The following is a 24,720-nucleotide window of genomic DNA, read 5'->3' as shown; positions in this document are numbered from 1 at the left end:
AAATTCTGGTGAAACCAAAAATAAGGGGTGAGCATAAAGCTGCAAGGAATATAAAATAGGAAGCTTCTACAAGTATGCAAAATGAAAAGGATTCATGAATACAAAGTCACAGTGAGAGACAGGAAAATTCATGATGGGGGTACAAATAAATTGCAGTTCAATGAAACGTAGACTTTGACTATATCTATAGAGAAAAGAAACAGACCGTTCAGCACACAATGTCTACTCCAAACATGATGCTAAATTAAACTAAATCTCTTCTGCCTATACATGGTCCATATCCCTCCATTACCTGTGTATTCATGTGGCTATCTGACAGCCTCTTAAATGCTACTAATAGTATATGCTTCCACCACTACTTCTGGCACCTACCACTCTATGTAAAAAGAAAACTTGCCCCACTCAATTTCCTTAAAACTTTCTCACTTTCACTGGTGAGATGAAAAAAGACAACACAAATAACATATCCCAAAGCAAAAATGCAGGCAGGCAAGCAACTTAGAAGGCAGGTTGTATGTTGGCTTTCATCACAAGACATTTTGAGTAAATAAGCAAGGATGTCTTGCTACAATTATACAGGGATTTGGTGAGGCTGTGCCTGGAGTAAAGTGTGCACCTTTTCTCTCCTACTTAAGAACAGATATACTTGGCATCGACGGAGTGCAATGAGGATTTACCAGACTAATTCCTGGGAAGAGCAGAAGTAGTACGATGAGCAATTGAGTTGGCCTGTATTCAATGGAGTGTAAAAGAATGAGAGGGGATTTCATTACACCTTTTTTAGCAGAGGGAGGTTTTAGCTGGTGAAGAGGAGAGATTTCAGAGTAAATTTAAATGTCAAAGGATATATTTATTAAAATATGTATATGTTACCATATACTATCCCGAGATAATTTTCTTGCAAGCTTTCACAGTATGTACAAATGAATACAATAAAAGCAATGAAAAACTACACACAAACAACTAATAGACAACAAAACGTGCAAATATAGAATAATAATAAATAATATTGAGAACATGAGTTGTAAGGTTCTTGAAAGTGGATCCATAGATCTAGGACCACTGAGGATTACAATCTCCAGTGTAGGGTTTGATATTTCGGACTGAGATGGGACTTGGATCAGAGAGTGGTGAACGTGTGGGGACTTCCTACTACAGAAGACTGAAGGGCAAATCACTGAATATATTTAGGAAGGAAGTATATAGATTTCACCCCTTAGGTTCAGCTGATAACACTTTCTTGTCCTATTTTTTTCTCAGTTCTGAGGAAAAGTCTTAGTCTGAAACACTAACTTTGTTTCTTTCTAACCCAAGATGCTGCCTGACCTGCTGTGTATTTAGGACTGTGGAGAAAGGTTGAGCAGTTGTAGTGTGTGGAGGAATGTTAGGGCTAAAGGAAATTGGGACGATGTGGTGTAAAGTGGGTTGGGGATTCAGAGAGGGCTGTGGTAAAGGTCGGGGGTGTTGAGAGATGTGTTAAGCAATCAGGATAATAGAAATCTGGAATTTTAGACTTTCACTGCTTTGATTTACAAGCTTCTTTTTTCAGTCAGAGTGTTAACTTCCCAGCAAACACTGTCAACCAATATATGACCTTGTTGTGCTCATCCTCTATTTCTCTGAACCAGGCACTCTTCCATCCAGGCCAACACAGTCCCACCTAACCAGAAGCTTTTATTTTCCATAATAACCTTTGATGGAGAACCTTATGAAATGCCCTCTGGTAATCTAAATTGGAACCGTAGTTAAGTAGGATTCATGGTGAAGAAAGCAATACCTTTGGGAGCTTGTCTTGCTTGATGCAGTTAATGGTACAATATCTGGAGGGATGGGTAAAATTATTTGTTGTGTATCTCTCCACTTCTCTATTGAAGGGAATAAGGCCACTGCATTATCCAGTTTAATCTTAGTTTGAGTCGTTGCCAGGTTAATCTCAATAATAATCACTGTGTTCCATCCTTTGAGGGTTTCTGATATGACTGGACTTAAATATGTATTTTATTTAACTAACAAATTCCATAATCTTGCAAGCAGGACAGAGACAGTTCCAGGGATTTATGCAGTTAAATCATCGATGAGCTCACTTTTATCCATATTTCCTGAGGTGTTCAAGGGAGCTCCCTAGATACAGAGATGAGGAGGAATTTCTTTAGCCAGAGGGTGGAGAATCTGTGGAATTCAATGCTACAGGTGGCTTTGGAGGCCAATACATTAGAATATTTAAAGTGCAGGTTGAGAAGTTATTGATTAGGAAGGGTATCAAAGGTTATGGAGCAAAAGGTTGAAAGGGAATAATAAATCAGCCATGATTGAATGGAATAGCAGACTTGATGGACTGAATGGCCTAATTCTGCTCCTGTGTGCACTATTTAGTTACTTATTGTGACTTATAGTAATTTTTTCATGCCTTTCACTGTACTGCTGCCACAAAACAACACATTTCATAACATATGTCAGTGATATTAAACATTTAGCTGATACTAAACAGTGATATTTAATGTGATGTTTTATAGTACATGATGGAGAGGTTGGAGGGAACTCCCCACATACAGGAGGGACAGATTAGAGGGAGCTTTCTAGATTCAGGGGTGAGAGTTTGGAGGGAGCTCCTAGAAACAAGAGAGAGAGTTAGAGGGAGTTTCCCAGAAATGAAAGAGATGGTTAAAGGGAGCTCCCCAGATACAGAAGGGAAGGGTTAGAGGGAGCTGCCCTGATAAACCAATATCAATCTCCATTTAACCCTGGCATCAGTGTTTTTTGCTGGAATGATCTCAAAGCTTTTAATAAATTCCAGATGAAAAAATGCATTGTTTTCACTCTTGCACAGCTTCTTGGCTCCCCACTGCATTGACACAATAACTTCTTGACATTTTAACTTCCCACTCCCTCTGATCAAAGGCAGTGAAGGGGTTATCCTGATTATTTACCTCATGGCCTAAGTCTGATGAGATAATTCCTGTGGTCCTATGATCAAATCTGAAGGTTAAAACCCAGACAGGTTGCCCTGATAGACATGATTGCCCCATGGGGAGAAAGCAGTCTAATCCACTGACTCTTCAAATCAACCACACTTTCAAAGCTGACCATCAAGTAGTCCAAAGACTTTACAATTGAACAATTAAGCAAAACTTGTAACATGTTCTATGTGCTGCAGAATTTTTTTAAAATTAGATTCAGCAGTCTGAGATAGAACTAGATAAGCCATTGAATCCCCCTTCTCTGCTCTATCTTTCAATGAGGTCACAACTGATCTTCTTCCTCATCACCACTTCCCTGAACGACTCTCACATCCCTTCACTCCCTTATCATCTGGGCATATGCATCCCTGTCTCAAATCTTCTCAGTGACTGAGTGTTCACTGTCCCTGTGTAAAGAATTCTTGAGATTCACCATCCCCAGGGGGAAGGAATTCCTTCTCAGTTCTGTCCTTATTTTGAGACTAACCCCACTTTGAGGCACCCAGCCAAGAGAAATATCACCTGTTGTTAAATTCAGTGAATTCACCCATGATTTGTCTTACTGCTAATGCTGCATTGGTACACAACTGGATTTAAGGAAAAGAAAGACTTGCATTTAACACCATACTTTAACTGCATACTTCACAAGCTCAGGTCATCTCATTGTATCCAAACTCCAATGAAGTACTTCTGGTGCATTTATGTGAAGTCAAGAAGCACAATACGCTTTCCACACAGTCAATGAGACAACAAGACAATTAATTCTGTGGATTTAACTGAGAGATCAACATTCTGCAAAACACTGGCCAGGAGGACTGAATCAAAAGGAAGGGGTTTGTTTGCCAACATCATAGAAACATAGAAAATAGGTGCAGGAGTAGGCCATTCGGCCCTTCGAGCCTGCACCGCCATTTATTATGATCATGGCTGATCATCCAACTCAGAACCCAGCCTTCCCTCCATACCCCCTGACCCCTGTAGCCACAAGGGCCATATCTAACCCATATCATCTGGGGGACTCGGTATGCATCTGGCTGAAGTGTTTGTGAATGAAAAATAGTATGGTCAAAATCATTCTTAATTAGAATCAGATTCAAGTTTATTATCACTGGCATACATCATAAAATGTGTTGCTTAGCAAAGGCAAAATTACTGTAAATTACAGAATAAATAAATAGTACAAAACAAAGGAATAGGTAAAGTGTTCATAGGCTCATGGACCATTCAGAAAGCTGATGGCAGAGGGAAATTCAAGCAACACACATAAAAGTTGCTGGTGAACGCAGCAGGCAGGCAGCATCTCTAGGAAGAGGTACAGTCAACGTTTCGGGCCGAGACCCTTCGTCAGGACTAACTGAGTGTGGGTCTTCAAGTGCCTGTACCTCCTTGCTGATGGCAGTGATTCCCTTAATGGAGAACACCTGTGCACAACTCTGTTTAACATGGGGAGGCTGATACTCAGGCAGCCACAACACAGTCCTTGACAGATCCGGAGTCAGGTTTGAGTGGCATGGAATGCAAGCTGACTGGGGACCCTTCACTGCTTCAGCCTTCCTCCACCTTCACTGACGTCATCATCTTCCACCAGCTCCATTGCTGGGGTCTCAGTTGCCTCGTTCCTTATCTGGAACATCCCCATTGAACTTTACCACCATTGGTGACCCTACCAAGAGCTAAACTCCAGACAGCATCGCTCTCTGGAAACCTGCCACTGCCTGTAAGGAGCTTGTACGTTCTCCCTGTGACTGCATGGGTTTCCTCCGGGTGCTCCAGTTTCCTCCCACAGTCCAAAGATGTACCAGTTGGTAGGTTAATTCAACTAAGTTTAAATATTGAGAAGACAGCATGTCCTGGATAGTGAGGGTCCTTAATAATGGATGCCACCTTCTTGAGGCACCTCCTCTCTAAGATATCCTCCATGGTGGGGAGGGTTGTACCTGTGATAGAACTGGTAGAATCTCCAAGTCTCTGCAGCCTTTTACAGTCCTGTTCCATACCAGGCAGTGATGCAACCAAATCAGAATGCTCTCCACAGTACATCTGTAGAAATTTGCCAGAGTCTTTGGTAATATACCAAAGCTCCACGAGTCCCTTATGAAGTGTAGCTGCTGGCATGTTTTCTTCATGATTGTATCAATGTGTCGGTCCCAGGATAGGTCCACTGAGATGTTGACACCCAGGAACTTGAAGCTGCTCACCCTTTCCACTGCTGACCTCTCGATAACTATTTGTTTGACTGCCAATAACTTGGCTGCAGGCCACACAAGCATCCCACTGCTTTATTACCTACAAATTTTACTTGACAGTCTCATGCACCCGAAGGTGAATAATTATTAATGGCTCAGGTGCACCACAGGGCATCTGCAGAACTTCTGCCACACTGGCGGGTGTCACACATTCGGTGCCTCTGCTCGCCATCCATCTGCTCAGGCTATCTGTCAAGTTAAAGGTGAATGTGACGAGAGGGCGTACAGGAGTGAGATATGCCAACTAGTGGAGTGGTGCCACAGCAACAACCTAGCACTCAACGTCAGTAAGACAAAAGAGCTGATTGTGGACTTCAGGAAGGGTAAGACAAAGGAACACATACCAATCCTCATAGAGGGATCAGAAGTGCAGAGAGTGAGCAGCTTCAAGTTTCTGGCTGTCAAGATCTCTGAGGATCTAACCTGGTCCCCACATGTCAATGCAGTTATGAAGAAGACAAGACAGTGACTATACTTTATTCAGAGTTTGAATAGATTTGGCATTTCAATCAATACACTCAAAAACTTCTATGGATGTACTGTGGAGAGCATTCTGACAGGCTACATCACTGTCTGGTATGGAGGGGCTACTGCACAGGACCGAAAGAAGCTGCAAAGGGCTGTAAATCTAGTCAGCTCCATCTTGGGCACTAGCCTACAAAGTACCCAGGACGTCTTCAAGGAGCGGTGTCTCAGAAAGGCAGCGTCCATTATTAAGGATCTCCAGCACTCAGGACATGCCCTTTTCTCACTGTTACCATCAGGTAGGAGGTACAGAAGCCTGAAGGCACACACTCAGCCATTCAGGAACAGCTTCTTCTGCTTTGTTATCTGATTCCTAAACGGACATTGAAGCTTTGGACACTACCTCACTTTTTTTTAATATACAGTATTTCCGTTTTTTGCACAATTTTTAATCTATTCAATATACATATATAATTGATTTACTTATTTATTTATTTATTTATTTATTTATTTTTCTTCTATATTACGTATTGCATTGAACTGCTGCTGCTAAGTTAACGAATTTCACGTCACATGCCGGTGATAATAAACCTGATTCTGATTATACTCTGGCTATACGTTCTGAAGTGGCTGACAAGACTTTAAGTGGCAGCCACGGATTCTGCCACAGGTACTCCTCCCACTCTTCACTCTAGGTTTCTGAACTTCCAATATGCTCTTATTGCTGTACTGGATGCTCCTTCTCCCATTTTAATACCACAGACCAGGGATGCCCACAGATTAATGTGGGAATGTTATGCTTCTTCAAAGAAACTTTGAGCATATCCTTCAATCACTTTTTCAGTCCCCTGCTGTCATGGAGCTAGAAGTAGACTGTCTGTCTCAGAAGTCTGGTGTCAGATTTGGCCTGCCCAGCGAAGATCACTGTTTGTAATCAGGTGTGTAATTTCCATCTCAGTGCTGGAGATGGAAAGTTGGGAGAGGACACCAATATCTGTTCACTTATACTGCCACTGAACTTGGAGAACTTTGCAATAGCGAGCATTGACTGTATCTTGACGTTTCTGCTCTAGGCAGTTCTAGGTTTCAGAAATGTGCAGGAAAAAAGGATCATTGCTACCTGGTGGACCCTGAGTTTTGTACCAAGTTTGAAGATTTGATCTCTGAACACCCTTTTCTTCAGACAGGCAAAGACACTCACTACTGGCACCTCTAAGGCAATAATGAACTTCACGCCTGACGTCTGCCTTAGCTGGGGACAGCTTCCCAGATATGGCTAGCAGTCCCCCTTCACTAGGCTTTGTTGCTGGAGAGCAGTGTTTTAAAGAGGGGGTATGCTACCATTGAGCTGAGGAGATTGAATGCAACATTTGTCACTTCATATCCTTCGATGAATAAATTAATAACTTTAAACCGGGTCTCTGAAAGTGCATGAGGGCATCATCTGTGCATTGCAGCGCAAGGACTGGAATTGGGATGACATCCATTCTGAAGTGGGGATGAGGAAAACTGAATAGTTTTGGTGTGTGTGTGACCATTTCTAATCCTAATAGTCCATGTACAAACATATTTTATGCCATTACTGTGGATAATAAATGGATCTGGTATAGTCCCGCACGTGTGTGTGTGTGTGTGCTTGTTTTATGCCTGAAGAACCAGTCGTGGTCTCCAGAGCCAAATGAGTTATCAGCAACTACAGAGACACTGGGATAGAAACAGGGAAACAAAATAAACTAATTCTGGAAATCTGAATACGAAGCCACAGGAACTGCTGGGAGTTGTTGCGGTGGTTAATGGGTTACTCCTATACCACTCGGTTAGCTGCTCCCACATGGGAGGAGTTCACATATTGTATGAGCGGTGTTATCAATAAAGTTCAGTTGAATATCCTGCAGTTTGGCCTCCTGGTGTGCTCTGCACTCGCCCTCTGTATCGCGTACAACAGGAGTCAGCCCGTCAGGCAGAATAGAATCAAGCTGCCTCAGACTCTGCATCAGAAAGGTTCTGATGACTTTTCACCTTTTTTAAAAAAGTAGACCAGCACAACAAAATAATCCATCCAGCACAGTAACGTGAGAATTGGTGCAGTGTACGTTTGGTGTAGTGAGGACTGCAGTCCATCTGTCTGCTTCTTCTTTGGTTCAGATGAAGATCTTCAATACTAGAGGTGAAGGATGTAGATGAGAAGCTCCTTAAACTGCACATTATCAACAATGCATCCTTTGGTCACAGCCCACATCTCTACCCACCTCATACCTGCTGCAGTCAACCCCTTAACTGCAATAATTCGATTTGTGTAAAGCTCTTTGCAACTCAACATAGTTGACAAGCATCAAGTACTAACAAACCAAAGGTTTGGTTAATGATAATTTATTTTATAAACAGTATTGCATACCAGACTGTCACACAGTCTAACTCTGCTTGTATTATTTACATTAATAGTGTCTTGTTTTAATCAAAGTTTTTCATAATTTCCTCAACATTCACTTCTTCAACCGCACCTCGCATGTGTCTTCCTGTTATGTACAAATCCACAGTGACCATCCTCTTCAATGCCTTTGGATATCTGACTCTTGCTGATGGAGTGTCCTGTCCTCCCTTCACCACACTTTCCAGTCAAGGGTTGCTGAAACAGGACCATTTACCACATCCCCAGCTCCAAGAGCACAAATTCCTGCCACATTCTCTAATATCTGCTCCTTTGGCCATTGACTGACAGCTTAGCTCAGCTTTGTTGACTCATCCAAACTACCAGGCAACTCTCCTGCAAAAACAAACCCCAGCTTTCTACCATGTCTGTCATGTTCTGCTCCTGAGGCTATCCAGGAGAACAAGAGAAGATCATCACCAGCCCCAACTTTCCTTCAAATTCCTTCATAAGCCGCTTCTAAGAACAGCTGCCAATTATGGTTTTAGTATTTTCAATTGACTCCCAGCCGTAAGAACTTTGGGAAGAGGGTGTATATATTTTAGGCAAAGAGGGCTTTCCCTTACATCACTCCCAAATGTCTCAGCTCCTGTCCCATGTCTCTCATATCTAAACTGTCCACAAAAGGAAATAGTTCCTAGTCCTGGAAGGGTTTCTGCCCGAATGGTCAACTGTTCACTTCCCCCATGAATGCTGCCAGATTGACTATGTTCCTGCAGCACTTTGTGTAAATTGCAAAGGAAATAGTTTCCCCAGGTGACTGGGAAAAGAACCAAGGGTGAACTGAGGAAAATATTTCTATCCAGTGAGTGGTCATGATCTGACGTGAACACCCTGGGAGGGTGACTGAAAGAGATATAAGCATAGCTTTTCAAAAGCAATTAGAAATGTTCTCAAAGGCATTTGCAAGACTCTGGAAAAGAAGAGCTGGGGAAAGGGACTGACTACATTGTTCTTACAAGTAGCTTGCATGATCTTAATAGATTGAATGGCCTCTCTCTGTGCTGTGCCTACATGTCAAATCTCTTACTCATATTAAACACCACCATTAAATCAGCTGTAAAGTTTCCATATTCAAGCAAATTAAAGCTAAATCATTATTACCAGGCCTGCTATCACTCCATCTGATATCATTCTGGTTGCTTTCCAGTTATTGCAACCAGGTGAAGGTCGGCTGGGAGAAGAGGGATGGGTGTTCACTTGGTATCTTGAAATCAATGAGACTGTGGTTCCCTTAAGCAGAGGATGTTCAAAGTCTGAGCACTCCATCTCAGGAGGATGGTCCTTGCCATTTGAGGAGGTACATCGCTGCCAATGAAGTTTAATCCATTATCACGTGTTTCCATTATAAGGAAAGCCTTTGGGAAAATAAACTTGGTTCTCTGAGGAAATGCCAGAGGTCTAGGTCTGGTATTCTTACATTTTATGAAGTGAATTAAGAACTCTACCATTTATATCTTAGAAGATGAGGAATAACAGTGGGGAATTTGGAGGGAGAAAGAAAGTTAAGCAAACTTTTCACCAGGGAGATAATATTTTGGATTAGAGGGGAGAAGGGAATTGATAAGTTTCCAGGAGATAGATGCTTTGTGAATCCTGATTCATGGGGGAAGGTGACCAAACCCTGATCCAAAATAATGTTAAGGAGGTAATGGAAAGCTTTGGCAGGAGAAGGCAAAAGAGGAATGTTCTTGGATACATTATCGAAGCAGGCTCCTCAAAAGACAACATGGTAGGAGATGGGCCAACAAGGAGGTCCACACATTGGGAGCAGCGAGTCTACACTGGGGTCAGAGCCTTACACAACACGTTGGAGTTGATGTATTTGACAAAAGCTTTGAAGCCTTCACCTTGACCTTTAGGATTAGAAGGGGTCCTCGCTGAGAATTCTTGCTCTTCCACCCCACATCAAACTGAGTCCCACCTTGGCAAATGTCCCTGACTCCAAAATCTCCCGAGGAAAATTGTTCCCCTGTGTTGACAGTGGGGCAGTATAGGGGACAGAGTGAGGGACAGCATGTGGGATGGGGTGGGGGGTAGTTTGTGGGATGAGGGGAGGCAGGGTGGGGACAGGCTGCTCAGCTGTCTGGAGATAAGCAGCTTTTAGCTGAAGGTGAAGTGAGGGTCCCTGATAGAGAGGGTTTGCGAGTTAGGCCCAATTCAACGACATGACCAGGCCCCAGAGGAAAATGAGGGGCAAGGGGGGCATCGGTTGGTCAGGGCAATCCTACTGGCTGAAGGTGAGAGTGGTGGTACCCCAGGGAGTACTGCCAGTGGCCACACCTGGCACCTGATACGGGACCTCTGCAACAGACTCACAGAGGGAGGATCTGATCAAACTCCTGGAGAGACCTGGAAGACCCAGAAATGGGCAAGGTTGTCTTTAACTTTGGGAAATGCGACACGATGCTAGGCATTGCTGATGCACCTCCAGCCAGTGCATCCCAGACATGGGAGAGCTTTCAAAGTCCAACCACCCATGCAAACAGAACAAGGCCCACTTGCTGCTGCGACCTAACAATGCAGCTCCAGTTTAAAGCCACTACCTGTGTGACTGTTACGATAACCGACTCTATCTCTGTATATACATTGTTGGAAGGTCCCATCATTTTGATTCTAGTTGCCCAGCTCCTGGGAGAACTGAATCAGTTCCTTCAGTCCAGTTGTCAGCTTGTTCCACACTACGCACTCTTAATCTTGACTCGGACAAAGAGAGTGGCAGGGGAGAGGGGCACCGAGTCCCTGGCCAGCAGGTGGATGTGGCGGTAACCTGCAGTGACAAACCAAACACGTTAACTGGGCCATGGCCAAAGGTGACGGGACAGTGGAAAGGTACCAACTCTCAGTATGCACCCTCCCTCAGCTACACATGCCCCACAGCTGTGATCTGACCTGAATTCCACCCCCCCAGGAGAAATTAACGGGTGATCAAGAAGGAACCGGGGCAGGATCGTTTCCTTCTGCAGCTGGGACCAGGAGCCTGGCTGGGTGAGGGTGGCAGTGGCGGGGTAGTTGAGTCAAAGTGAGGGTGAAGTTGGAGATGGGGGGAGGGGGGCTTTGAGGAGAGCGAGTGTGGCAAGTGAGTGTGTCAGTGTGCGGTACTGAGGTGAGGGTGGAGAGTGGGTGAAGGTGGGGGTGAGCATGGCAAGTGTGTGTGTGATGGTGAGCACAGGGTAGGGGTGAGGGTCAGGGTGTGGTTCTGTGAGGTGTGGGTGGGGAGTGGGAAGGGCAAACAGGTGGGGATTGGGGTGAAGGTGGGGGACTGGGTGAGGGTGGGGATTGGGGGTTGAAGGAGAGGGGGGATTTGGAGTTGAGGCTCAAGGGCGAGAGTGGGGATTTGGAGTTGAGGGTCGAGGGCTAGGGTGGGGATTGGGGTTCAAGGGTGGGGGAGTGGTCGAGGGCTAGGGTGGGGATTGGGGTTCAAGGGTGGGGAGAGTGGGTGTGTCAGTGTCTGCAGGAACAGTGGACCACTGCTTACCTTCTTTCATGCTGGTGAACGGGAGCGTGAACTGCCCAATGAAGTCATTGCTCGACGACGAGTCGTAATCCTCAACCAGGAATCGGATCAACGCCAACTCGGGAACGTTGATTGTAAACCGGAGCGTTTCACTCCACACCGGGTTAAAACCTGCAATGCCACAAAGGACACGGAGACTGTTTACTGTTCCAGTTGCAGGTAAATGAACCACATCAAATTTCATATTGCAGCTTGGGCAACATCTTGAGTTCATTTCCAATGTTACCTGTAAGGAGTTTGTACATATCTGTGTGTGGGTTTCCTCCAGGTACTCCAGTATCCTTTCACAGTACCGGTTGGTAGGTTAATTGGTTAATGCAAATCATCTAATGATTCAGCTTGGGTTTGACAGGGATTGCTGGGTGGTGTGGCTCGAAGAACTGGAAAGGCCTTTTCCTCACTATATCGCTAAATACCAGGAACAGTGGTTCAAACTTCCCTTCTGTTGTCATGTGAAGGAGCTCTAGGAGAATGAGGGGCTGAGCTCACTGAAAGACAGGATTTTGCAGGGAGATCAGGGATGATGCTTCCCTTCATGAGGTGCCCAGGATCAGGGTCAAACACCCAGAGGAGGCCGAAGATTCAGACTGGTGAAAGTACTCCAGAGGGAAAACAGAACAGAAAACATTACAGCATAGTGCAGGCCCTTCGGCCCACAATGTTGTGCTGACCTTTTAACCTACTTGATTATGGGGAGCAAGGACATGGCAGACCAATTGAATAATTACTTTGGTTCTGTCTTCACTAAGGAGGACATAAATAATCTTCCAGAAATAGTAAGGGACAGAGGGTCCAGTGAGATGGAGGAACTGAGCGAAATACATGTTAGTAGGGAAGTGGTGTTAGGTAAATTGAAGGGATTGAAGGCAGATAAATCCCCAGGGCCAGATGGTCTGCATCCCAGAGTGCTTAAGGAAGTGGCCCAAGAAATAGTGGATGCATTAGTGATAATTTTTCAAAACTCGTTAGATTCTGGACTAGTTCCTGAGGATTGGAGGGTGGCTAATGTAACCCCACTTTTTAAAAAAGGAGGGAGAGAGAAACCGGGGAATTATAGGCCGGTTAGCCTAACGTCGGTGGTGGGGAAACTGCTGGAGTCAGTTATCAAGGATGTGATAACAGCACATTTGGAAAGCGGTGAAATGATCGGACAAAGTCAGCATGGATTTGTGAAAGGAAAATCATGTCTGACGAATCTCATAGAATTTTTTGAGGATGTAACTAGTAGAGTGGATAGGGGAGAACCAGTGGATGTGGTATATTTGGATTTTCAAAAGGCTTTTGACAAGGTCCCACACAGGAGATTAGTGTGCAAACTTAAAGCACACGGTATTGGGGGTAAGGTATTGGTGTGGGTGGAGAATTGGTTAGCAGACAGGAAGCAAAGAGTGGGAATAAATGGGACCTTTCAGAATGGCAGGCGGTGACTAGTGGGGTACCGCAAGGCTCAGTGCTGGGACCCCAGTTGTTTACAATATATATTAATGACTTGGATGAGGGAATTAAATGCAGCATCTCCAAGTTTGCGGATGACACAAAGCTGGGTGGCAGTGTTAGCAGTGAGGAGGATGCTAAGAGGATGCAGGGTGACTTGGATAGGTTGGGTGAGTGGGCAAACTCATGGCAGATGCAATTTAATGTGGATAAATGTGAAGTTATCCACTTTGGTGGCAAAAATAGGAAAACAGATTATTATCTGAATGGTGGCCGATTAGGAAAAGGGGAGGTGCAACGAGACCTGGGTGTCATTATACACCAGTCATTGAAAGTGGGCATGCAGGTACAGCAGGCGGTGAAAAAGGCAAACGGTATGCTGGCATTTATAGCGAGAGGATTCGAGTACAGGAGCAGGGAGGTACTACTGCAGTTGTACAAGGCCTTGGTGAGACCACACCTGGAGTATTGTGTGCAGTTTTGGTCCCCTAATCTGAGGAAAGACATCTTTGCCATAGAGGGAGTACAAAGAAGGTTCACCAGATTGATTCCTGGGATGGCAGGTCTTTCATATGAAGAAAGACTGGATGAACTGGGCTTGTACTCGTTGGAATTTAGAAGATTGAGGGGGGATCTGATTGAAACGTATAAGATCCTAAAGGGATTGGACAGGCTAGATGCGGGAAGATTGTTCCCGATGTTGGGGAGGTCTAGAACGAGGGGTCACAGTTTGAGGATAGAGGGGAAGCCTTTTAGGACCGAGGTTAGGAAAAACTTCTTCACACAGAGAGTGGTGAATCTGTGGAATTCTCTGCCACAGCAAACTGTTGAGGCCAGTTCATTAGCTATGTTTAAAAGGAAGTTAGATATGGCCCTTGTGGCTACAGGGGTCAGGGGGTATGGAGGGAAGGCTGGGTTCTGAGTTGGATGATCAGCCATGATCATAATAAATGGCGGTGCAGGCTCGAAGGGCCGAATGGCCTACTCCTGCACCTATTTTCTATGTTTCTATGTTTCTATGTTTCTACTTGAAGTTTAATCTAAGCTTTCCCTCCTACATAGCCCTCCATTTTCTATCATCCATGTGCCTATCTAAGAGTTTGTTAAATATCCCTAATATACCTGCCTCTACCACCATTATATTGTTTGATTAAGCATTCTTTGTTTACATAATTCATTATGGTTATATGTACAAAGTACACAGTCAATACACCACCACGGACATATGTGCACACCACACTAAAAAAGAAACTAAGTGGACATGCATCTCCTGGCTCCCATGTTTTTCTTTCAATTAGTTTCTAGAGTTACAAAACATAACAGTGGTGACAAAGAAATTTAAAAATGAATCCGAGACGACTACCTACCTGTTGAAGGACAGCATGTTTTTTCTTTGGAAGGGGAGAGAGACACGCTCAAGTTTAAAAAAAAGCAGAAAACGGATGAAATTTGTGGGTTTATAAACACTGAGTACCAGCTGATAATAACAATAATTTTTTTAAAAAGCATTAATGTCTGGTTACATCAGAAAGATAGATGCATTTGATTGCACAATAGATAACTGAATGTTAAATACTGAACAAATTGAGCAGTGTTCTGAAACAAATGAAATATCCAATAGGAAGTGAGTGTCAATTTTGCTGAGTGCATTAGGTAGAAAAGCATACAGTTTACTTATAGGTTTAAGCAACACTCACAACACGCTGGAGGAACTCAGCAGGTCGGGCAGCATCTGTGGAAATGATCAGTCAACGTTTCGGGCTGGAACCCTTCATCAGGAAATGTTGACTGATCGTTTCCACGGATGCTGCCCGACCTGCTGAGTTCCTCCAGCGTGTTGTGAGTGTTGCTTTGACCCCAGCATCTGCAGAGAATTTTGTGTTTGCTTATAGGTTTAACTGCTCCAACCAAACCAGCCAAGATGACCTTTGCTGATATCGTGATAACATAAAGCGAACATTTAGAACCAAAATCATTGTTGATTGTAGAACGCTTTAGGTTTCATAAGTGGAATCAAAAGGAAGGGGAGTCCATTTCAGCGTATGTGGCTGAATTGAAGAGATTGTCTGAGCATTGTCAGTTCAGTGATGAGCTTAATGATGCAATGCAAGATCGTTTAGTTTGTGGTGCTTACCAGAAAGCATTCAGAAATTGTTCCTAATGGAAGCTCAACTCACATTTAAAAGAACTGTTGAAATTCCTATATCATTGGAAACAGCAGACAGGCAGAATTGAGTTGCAGTCGGAAATGGAAGTGAGTGCGAACAAAATTGTAACATCTTACCAGAAACCTGTCTGGCTGAAAAAAATTGCATTACCGTTGTGGCTCACATACACCAGACCAATGCAGATTTAAAGTCAATATTTACAGAAAATGCAACAAAGGAGGACACTTACAAAGAGCATGTTGGGCAGACGAAAATAAATGGACTGCACAGGGAAAAGAAAAAAGATAAAATATCAAGTTGCAGTTTCAAGTTGCTGTTGATGAAAAATCTGATAATGACAAGAGTGACACAGGACTGAGTAGCCTTAAGATTTACATTGTGAAAACTAACAACAGACAAGTAAAACAGAACTGAATGGCAAATTAATTAGAATGGAACTGAATGCTGTCTCAGCTGTTTCAGTCATTCCACAAGATGAATTTGAATGGTATTTCAAACATACTGAACTGAAGCCTGCAGATATCCAGCTAAGAACTTTTGCTGGAGAAAACACAACTCCTGTGGGAATGACATTTGTAACAGTGAAACACAACAATCAACAAGCCACATTGGGATTGTACGTGGTAAAAGCAAGAGGATCAGTATTGTGGGTTCGAGATTGACTGAGACAAGTACATCTTGATTGGTGATCCATCCACCATTTGCATGTCACATCCCCTGTAACAGAGTCAACTTAAAGTGAATTAAGAAAGATATTGGATGATGTCACAGCAATGTTCAAGGATGGTATTGGAAAACTCAAACATGTTAAGGGTAAAACAGTGTTAAATGAAAACGCCACACCCAAGTTTTACAAAGCCTGTCCAGTTCCTTACACCATCCATGATAAAGTAGCCAGTGATCTAGATCACATGGAGGCTGAGGAAATTCTTTCCAAGGTTGAGTGGAGCCCATGGGCAACACCAGTGGTCCCAGTAGCCAAGAAGAATGGTTCTGTCAGGATCGGTGGTGACCAAGATCACCATCAACCCAGTACTAAAAGTAGACCAATACCCTCTGCCCAGGATAGAGGATATCTTTGCAAACCTTTCTGGAGGGAATCACTTCAGCAAAGTGGACTTAGCTGAGGCCTGCCTACAGAAGGAGATGGAAGAAGAGTTCAAAGTGTTTCTCACCAGAAACACTCACAAAAGGCTTTATCACTATAATAGGCTTATTTTCGGAGTAGCATCGGCAGAGAGTTATGTACCAAGTGCTGCAAGGCTGCCAGGAGCTCAGTGTTACCTGGGTGACATCATTGTTATGGGCAAGGATGATTAGAAACATCTCCAAAATCTCAACATAGTATTAAAGTGATTAGAAGAAAATGGGCTCAGAGCATGATGCAAAAAGTCTGAATTCTTTAAAAGAATCATCACATACTGTGGTCACACCATTGACGCACAAGAATTACACAAGTGTGTTGAGAAAACTCAAGCAGTGGTGGATGCCCCAAGGCCAAAGTACACATCACAGTTGCAATCCTTTTTAGGATTTGTCAATTACTATAGCAATTTCCTGTCAAACCTAGCTACTGTGCTCCATCTCTTGAACTCATTATTACAGATTGGCAAGAAATAGCAATGGACAAAGCAGTGTGAGGTGCCTTTCCAAAAGATGAAAGAAGTGGTGATGTCAGACACTGTACTCACACATCGCCCACTGAAGCTTACCTGTGACACCTCACCCCAGGGTGTAGGTGCAGTCAGTCATGTCAGATGTTATGAGTGATGGAAGTGAACGTCCCATCACGTTCCCTTACTGCTGCAGAGAAAAATTATGTACAGATAGACAGAGAGGCCTTGAGTCTGGTTTGGAGGTAAAAGTTTCAATCAGTACTTGCATGGGAGAGAGTCTATCCTCACAACTGATCATCAACCACTAGTGTCCATTTTCAATCCACAGAAGGGAGTTCCACAAACAGCAGCAACACAAATACAGGGATGGCCTCTTTTTCTTGGAGGACACAATTACAAGTCAAATTCAAGAGGACAACTAATCATAGAAATGCTGATGGGTGTCCCATTTCCCCTTGGAAAAGGAAATATCTGAAGAATATTTCAAAAGAGGACACTCCTCTTGATGTACTCTCCCTAATGCAAATTGAAAGAACGTCAGAAATAGGAGCAGGAGTCGGCCATCTGGCCAGTCGAGTCTGCTCCGCCATTCAATAAGATCATGTCTGATCTGGCCATGGACTCATCTGCACCTATCTGCCTTTTCCCCATAACCTTTAATTCCCCTATTACAGCACAGATGATCCAAAGGGAAACTAGAAAAGACCCCACACTGTCTCAGGTCCCAGTTGCCCTGTTTATGCCAACACTGGGATGAACTTCCCCTTGACGGAGGTTGCCTTATGTGGGGATTGAGAATTCTTGTACCATCCAAGCTCAGAGGTAAAGGGTTGGAGGAGCTTTATGCTGGTCATCTAGGAGTGGTCAAAATGAAAGTGTTGGCTTGAAGCTTTGTTTGGTGGCCTGGGATAGACCAGCATATTGGGCAGCTTGCTGTGCACTGTTCAGGATGCCAACACATCCCAAAGATGGCAAGAGCAGCGCCTCTTCATCTCTGGGAATGGCCTGCATTACTCTGGCAGAGGATTCATGTGGATTTTGCCAGACCATTAAAATGGGCACAAATTTCTTGGTAGTAGTGGATGCAGCTACAAGGTGGCCAGAAGTGTTCTCAATAAACTTGCACACTGTTAATGTGTTGAGAAGCTTCTTAACAAATTTCATGACATATGCCGGTGATATTAAACCCGATTCACCTAGTCAGTGACAATGGGCCACAGCTTGTTGCTGAACAGTTTCAGTCATTCCTGAAAATGAATGGAATAAGACGTATTATGTCTGCACTGTACCACCCAGCTACAAATGGATCGATAGAAAGGTTTGTCCAAAGTCTAAAGAATGCACTGCCAGCCATGTCAGCAGAACACACAACACTGACACTGAATCAGAAGCTCACCAATTTCCTCCTTGCATATTGCAATGCAGCACACTCCACGACCAACAGCTCACCAGTGATAATGTTCCTGGGTCATCTCTTGTGCTCACACTCAGATCTCCTCAAACCCAAACTTAGAAGGAGTGTGCAAGACAAACAGTGGAGAGAAATTGAGGGCTCCTCAAACAAGGAGGTTGGATGTTTCACTCCTGGACAAGCAGTCCTGGCGAGGGACTACAGAGGTGATCAAATGTGGGTACTTGGAAAGATTGAGGACAGAGCTGGACCACTCTCCTACACAGCGGAGATTGCATCTGATGTCATCTGGAGATGACGTATTGATCAGTTGAGGAGAGCAGAGTCAATTGTTAGAGAAGAGAGGTGTCCAGAGCTGTCAGAACCACTTCCTGTAGACCCAGAGTCAAGTCCTACAATCAGCATGGAGGAGGATCCAAAACCAGAAAACAGAGACACCTCCTTCTCCCTTATTAGGGAGAGAGAGCTTGTGGGATGTCAAATACTGGGTGAAGCACAAAGTCTTTGGGGTAACTGCAAGTCTGTGTCTTTGCTGTTGCTTTGCTCACGCCTGAGTGCTCAGTGGCGGGTGTCAGTGCTTTTTTTGCTGGTGGGGAGAGGGGTTATGCTGGCTGCCACTTATGTGTGGGAGGGGAGCTGGGAGGTACTTTGAGGTTCTAACATTTAACTGTCATTCATTCTTTGGGGCACTCCTCTGTTTTCGTGGATGTTTGTGAAGAAAAAGCATTTCAGGATGTATATTGTATACATTTCTCTGACTTTAAATTGTACCTTTGAAACCTTTGTTTCACAGCCACAAGTCTCACCTGTCAAACAGAGTGACTACTCCCCCCACCCACCCCCCCATCAGGAAGGACGTTATCCCACAGCAGTAATAAATCCCCCACAGCGATTAAATCTTTCGGCCTGAATGGGATAATTTAAAATTTACTATGCTGTGGATGCCTGTATAGTAGTTGTATTATATAGAATACTGTATGACTAGATGACTAGAGAGCTATACATTACATATTTGAGTTGAGATACATCCTATACTGAGTTGGAGTTCATAGCCAATCAGGGAGGAGTGTTGTGTATTTAATACTTCAGTATTATTTGAGTAATCTTGTAAATATATCATTTGATTAAGCTTTCCTTGTTTACATAATTCATTACGGGTTATATATAACAGTATGTGAATGGCATACACATTATGCCACCACATCATATGTGGTGAAAGAAAAACTAAATAGATACGCATCTCCCAGCTCCTGTGTTTTTCTTCAATTAGCTTCTGGAGTTACAAAGCATAACATATGGTGTTGGTGGTGCTGTGTTGAAGATCAGCCTTAATCTTATTGAATAGCATGAGTAGCAGGAGGGGCCGAATGGTCTACTCCTTTTTATATATCTTATGTTCCTACATATAGGAGAGAAACAGGGCCTTTCCTCATCTCCACGGGGCAAGGGCTTCCAAGCCCAGACAGAGGCACAACTAGTTCAGCAGCCTGGAGGACACATCACTTGGCTACTCTAGTCAGGCCCCATGGTCTCAGGATCTTCCACTCTGTAAAACAAAGCTATTCTCAGCTGAACACCGACACCATTCTAACACCAAGTGTGGCCTTCTCACTGTGTGGACAGGTCTAGACCAGAAAATCCCGGTATGACGGGCAAATAGGAAGTGTTTGTTTGCTGATCAGGACCTCACAGGCTCCTTGGACACTCAGGGGCAGAAGCATTAGGCTTGGAGAGGACAGCCCTGCTGCACAGGAGAGGCATGTCAACCTCTTCTCCCCTTCCAGACAATGAGAAACAGCCCTGCACAATCCAAAAGGTTACAGAGAGCTCCATGAGGTTCCAGTTCAACTTAACAGCTACAGGTATGACCAATCAGCTGCTATAACAGGTTGATTGAAAATAATAGCCCCAATATTTGGAAATTCTCAGACAAACCACTGACAGTATAACTCTCACCAAAAGAAAACCCATGCAGTCCTTCAACCCACTGAGTCTGCAGCAATCATCAACCACCAATCCTACATTAATCTCACTTTATACATCATCATCCTACCGTTATTTTCAATGTGCCTTGTCCTCTTTGTGGCATTATCTTCAGGCACACCATGCACTTCCACACGCACCAGAGGATCCACGATGGAGTTCTTTTTGTCCTTATTCACTTTAGGGAGTTGCTGAGCTGTAATAACCTGAAGACAAGAGGAACATCAGTTTGTAGGTCTGTAATGTAGCACAGAGCTTACATAAAAAGTGTCACGATGTGCGCTGGCAATGTCGGAACCCAAGTGCTGAAGAACGACAGACTGTGATGTAGAGACGGCAATGAGAGTTTATTCATGATAATTCCAAAAGAACATCGGTGGCTCAGCCAAGAGACACCACAAGAAGTAAAATTCTCCAACCTAGGACCCCACTATTAGCGCTAATCGGGCATCCGCTTAAATAATACACGGAATCCCCGAGCCTATCAGAATAAACCTAACAAGTTTAAACAGAAGACACTAGGAGACCACATTACAAAGAGCGAGTCGCTCAAAAAAACACAAGGAATTCTAAACAATTAATGACTCTAAACAATATACAACAATTAACTAGTTCAGATGCTCCAAAACCTCAGAGCCCAACACTCTCTGGCACCTCATACAGGAAGGGAGAGCTCATTACATATTTAGAGAGAGAAACAGAGATAAAGATAGAGAGATGGAGGGAGACGGAGAGGGGAGAGAGACAGACAGAGACAGAAGGAGAGGCAGGGACAAAGGGAGAGGAAGAGATAGGACCATTTACACCAATCCTGTGCTGACCCCATTTTATTCTCCACCCCCCCCCCACAATTCCCTTCGATTCCCCACAGATTCTGCCCCTTACCCTCACCTACCAAGAAAAAGCCAGAGGTAGAACATGCAAACTTCACACAGACTGCTCCCAAGGTCAGGATCCAACCCAAGTCACTGGAACTATGAGACAGCATCTCTACTAGCTGATAGGGCAATTATCTGGCCCCTGTGACAGTGAAACCTGGAAGTCCATTTTCATGTAAGAATAACAGAACTTATGGTTTCATTGCTGGAAATACCTGAGGCAGCCTCCAGCTCATTAAAAGGAGCAGACGCTGAGATCAGGACACCAGTTACAATGCATTTGGCAATCCCTTCCACAACACACCTGAGTGACAAGTTGAAATGTAACACCCGAGATAGTGCCCAGTGCCTGGAGACAGGCTTAGACACAAAGGCCCTCTCAACACTAGACTCAAGGCCCAGAGAACCAGGCACTAGAGTAGTGTATGACCGAATGTGCGCTAGGCTTTGGTATCAAAATTCAATTCCATTTAAATTCAAGGATAATTTTTGCCCTCTTTGAATTTAAAATTCAATTGCAACTAATTCTTTTTCCAGCCAGTGAAATATAAGAAGGTTTAAGAAAAGACTAAGCGACACTGGGAGGTAATGAGTTTATGACAACTATGACTTGTAGATGAAAGGTGTAAAACATAGATAACATGTACCAGTTGGACTTGGCACTGAGGGAAGAATCTAGTCACTGTTTTACTTGGAGCAAACAGTCTAATTATTGTGCTGTACTTGTGTGAAAGCCTATTTATCAGTACGCTGTGGTGGAATTCCATTGCTATTATACTGTAGTGAAAGTCCAATTGTCTCCAACTGAATCAACCATTCAATTGGCAGAAGTGTCCCTTGCTTTGTAAACTGGAGTAAACATCCAATTTATTTTATATGCTGAAGTTAATAATTAATTCAGCCACAAAGGAAGGATAAACAAAAATCAAAATCCTCAGATGCTGGAAATTTGAATTAAGAACTAAAAATCACTTTGAAGTTGCAGAGTATTTCTATTGTATTTCCTAATTCCTGTGAATGACTGCAAAAAAGTGAAATTCAAAGTTGCATATGGTCACACATTGATAATAAATTAACTTTGAAATTTTGAACTTTAAGAGAGGGGTGGGAGTTAAGTTGCCTGTGTTACTCCTACTGTGATCTGTCTGTCTGTGTCCCCTTACAGTGTTATAATGAAGTCCAGCTTAAGTTTGGAGAACATCTTCTGCATATTTTTTGTTTTTACTTTCACCATCCCTCTCTTCCTCTCCCTCCTCTCTCCCCACTCTGTCTCTTACCGCCTCTATCCCTCTACCACTCTCCTTTCCACCACCCTCTCCTTCACCCCTCTCTCCTTCCCTCCCACTCTCTTCTCCCCGATCTCCCTCTCCTCTCTCCCCCCAACTCTCTCCTCCCTTCCCCATTCTCTCTTCCCTGCCCCCACTCTCCCTCCCCCTCCCTCCCACCACTCTCCCTCACTCTCCTCACCATGGAAAACTGGCCTCACCGATCACCCGATCAGAGTTGCTCCCTCTGACCTATCCATTGCCCTCACCCTTTCTGCAGCTTAAGCCTAACGGTGCAAAGACGGTTAACTCTTGAACTGAAAAGATGGATTGGAACTGATCTATTTGGTTTTATCTTGGATTAGGAGCCCTGTGAAGCCCTTAGAGCTCTGGGTACAAGGAAACCAAGTGAAATCAGCTTACATCGATGATCAGTTGCTTCCTGTCGAGGCCTGACCCTTCCATGGGCCGTGAAGGGTCAAACTGAATGTTCCTGTTCCTCATGAAACTGGGCTTCAGGATGTAACCCGACCGACCGTTCTGTCGAAACTTCCCTTTGTTCAGATCCATCTCCACTCCGGCTTTCTGGAAGTTCAGGGCCACTGCAGGGGATAAATAACAGTCAGATGAAATAAGCAAATTTTCATTGGATCCTTTACAAAATTAGCCATGTTTTGCTTGACATTACTTATATTTTATAATAAATTCTGCTCTTGGTTGTTAATCTGGATGAAGCACCCTCGTCAACAGTTTAAAAAGCATACAGCATAGAAACAGGCCTTTCAGCCCCCAAACCACATACATGCTGATCATTAACCCTACCCCAATGCACTGGTTCCATTTACCAGCACTTGGCCAAAGTCTCTTATGCTCTGGTGTAGCACCTGCACACTCTACTCACGTGCTGCCCGCGCACGCACGCACACCCACTGATCTATCAGCCCGGTGTCCTGAAACAGGACTCAAACCTCCAATCTTCCACCTTGGAGACAGGGTTATCGACCAAGGCAAGTTGATGGCAGTACATATAAACTATGGATCCTGGGTAGAACTCTCGTTGCCCTTCATGGAGAATAGATATGGCTAAACCATGAGCATACCCAAAACGTTGTCAAAGGGAAAACCCAGCTGTAGAATGGGACACACATCAAAGTTGCTGGTGAACGCAGCAGGCCAGGCAGCATCTCTAGGAAGAGGTACAGTCGACGTTTCAGGCCGAGACCCTTTGTCTGAAACGTCGACTGTACCTCTTCCTAGAGATGCTGCCTGGCCTGCTGCGTTCACCAGTAACTTTGATGTGTGTTGCTTGAATTTCCAGCATCTGTAGAATTCCTGTTGTTTGTTGTTTGTAGAATGGGACAATGAGTTTCATTCAGAAAGCTCAGGAAGGGTCTAAATGCTGTATAACTTGATGTTATTGTAAGAAGCTGATATGGTTGACATTAAACCCCTGGTGACCTGTTGGAATGTGATTGCTTGGGAAGTGGTGGGAACACAGAGCAGTGACATCCTGTGGGGTATTTGATCAGCTAGCGTTTCCTGAAGTTTCATTTCACTGTGTAGCACCGATTATCTCCAGATCTACAGGGCTTCTTTGAGTGAAGGGCCATCAGCAATATCCAGGAATAGGATACACAGGTGAAGAGGAAAGTCTGACCCAGTTGACAGCCGCCATTCCACATCTCCTGAGGGTTGAAGTTGGACGAATCGACTCGGGAACCCAGTGGGTAAACCTTGGAAAGCTGCAAGGTGTTGTGAGCAACAAAACTGAACCCTAGGGAAAGAGGAAAAAGACCTTCAGAGGAGTGTGTGAGAATGATTATGATAATATCTGACAGACACTGCTAAGGCTTGAAGTGGTTTTGCCAGATAGTTTGCATAGTGGACAACATCTGAGCACGGTGGGCAGGTCACATAATACAGACATCCCACCCTGCAAAAACTCATTTCAGGGAGGTAGCAGCATCAATTTGTGGGAGACTTCTGGGAGAGGTGGGATGTCTGCAGTAGAGTAGCTCCTTAGCAGCTGGCCAGCTAGTTTAAATAACGTTAGCTCTGCTAATGAACGAATGACACCTGTTAAACTCACCTCAACATGTCTTTTATAGACTTAACCCACCATGGGCAATAGAAAAGTCACTGTTGCAAACAGTGCAGTGAGCAACACTGTCATTATTTTGACCCCTATTAGGCAGGGGTACACTTTAGTGTAGTCTGGGGTGACGTACGTTTTATATTTGCTTTTTTTGGAACACTCTCCCATGGCGCTCTCTCTCTCTCTCTCTCTCTCTCTCTCTCTCTCTCTCGTGGTCTCTCTCACGTGTTATCGCTCTCTCACGCGTTATCGCTCTC

The 24,720-nt window shown here is 44.1% G+C and overlaps 1 protein-coding gene across 3 annotated transcripts in view; it reads right to left on the bottom strand.

The window, feature by feature from the left end:
* Positions 1-7,556: 7,556 nt before the first annotated feature.
* LOC134340175 (1-phosphatidylinositol 4,5-bisphosphate phosphodiesterase delta-3-like) overlaps positions 7,557-24,720 on the bottom strand; it is a 76,298-nt gene continuing 59,134 nt past the window's right edge. For 2 of the 3 annotated variants that reach the window (XM_063037105.1, XM_063037107.1), the window contains 6 exons: positions 24,026-24,142; positions 22,792-22,970; positions 20,296-20,431; positions 11,575-11,724; positions 7,716-10,866; positions 7,557-7,572 (listed from right to left, as the gene is read on the bottom strand). In XM_063037105.1, the coding sequence (XP_062893175.1) occupies positions 10,778-10,866; positions 11,575-11,724; positions 20,296-20,431; positions 22,792-22,970; positions 24,026-24,142 (671 nt within the window). In that variant the 3' untranslated portion in view covers positions 7,557-7,572; positions 7,716-10,777. The remainder of the gene's footprint in view (positions 7,573-7,715; positions 10,867-11,574; positions 11,725-20,295; positions 20,432-22,791; positions 22,971-24,025; positions 24,143-24,720) is intronic. The other variant, XM_063037106.1, reaches the window with a different exon arrangement.

The sequence above is a fragment of the Mobula hypostoma genome, chromosome X1, assembly GCF_963921235.1.
Source record: "Mobula hypostoma chromosome X1, sMobHyp1.1, whole genome shotgun sequence".
NCBI lineage: Eukaryota > Metazoa > Chordata > Chondrichthyes > Myliobatiformes > Myliobatidae > Mobula > Mobula hypostoma.
This window is presented reverse-complemented; position numbering and strand designations above follow the sequence as displayed.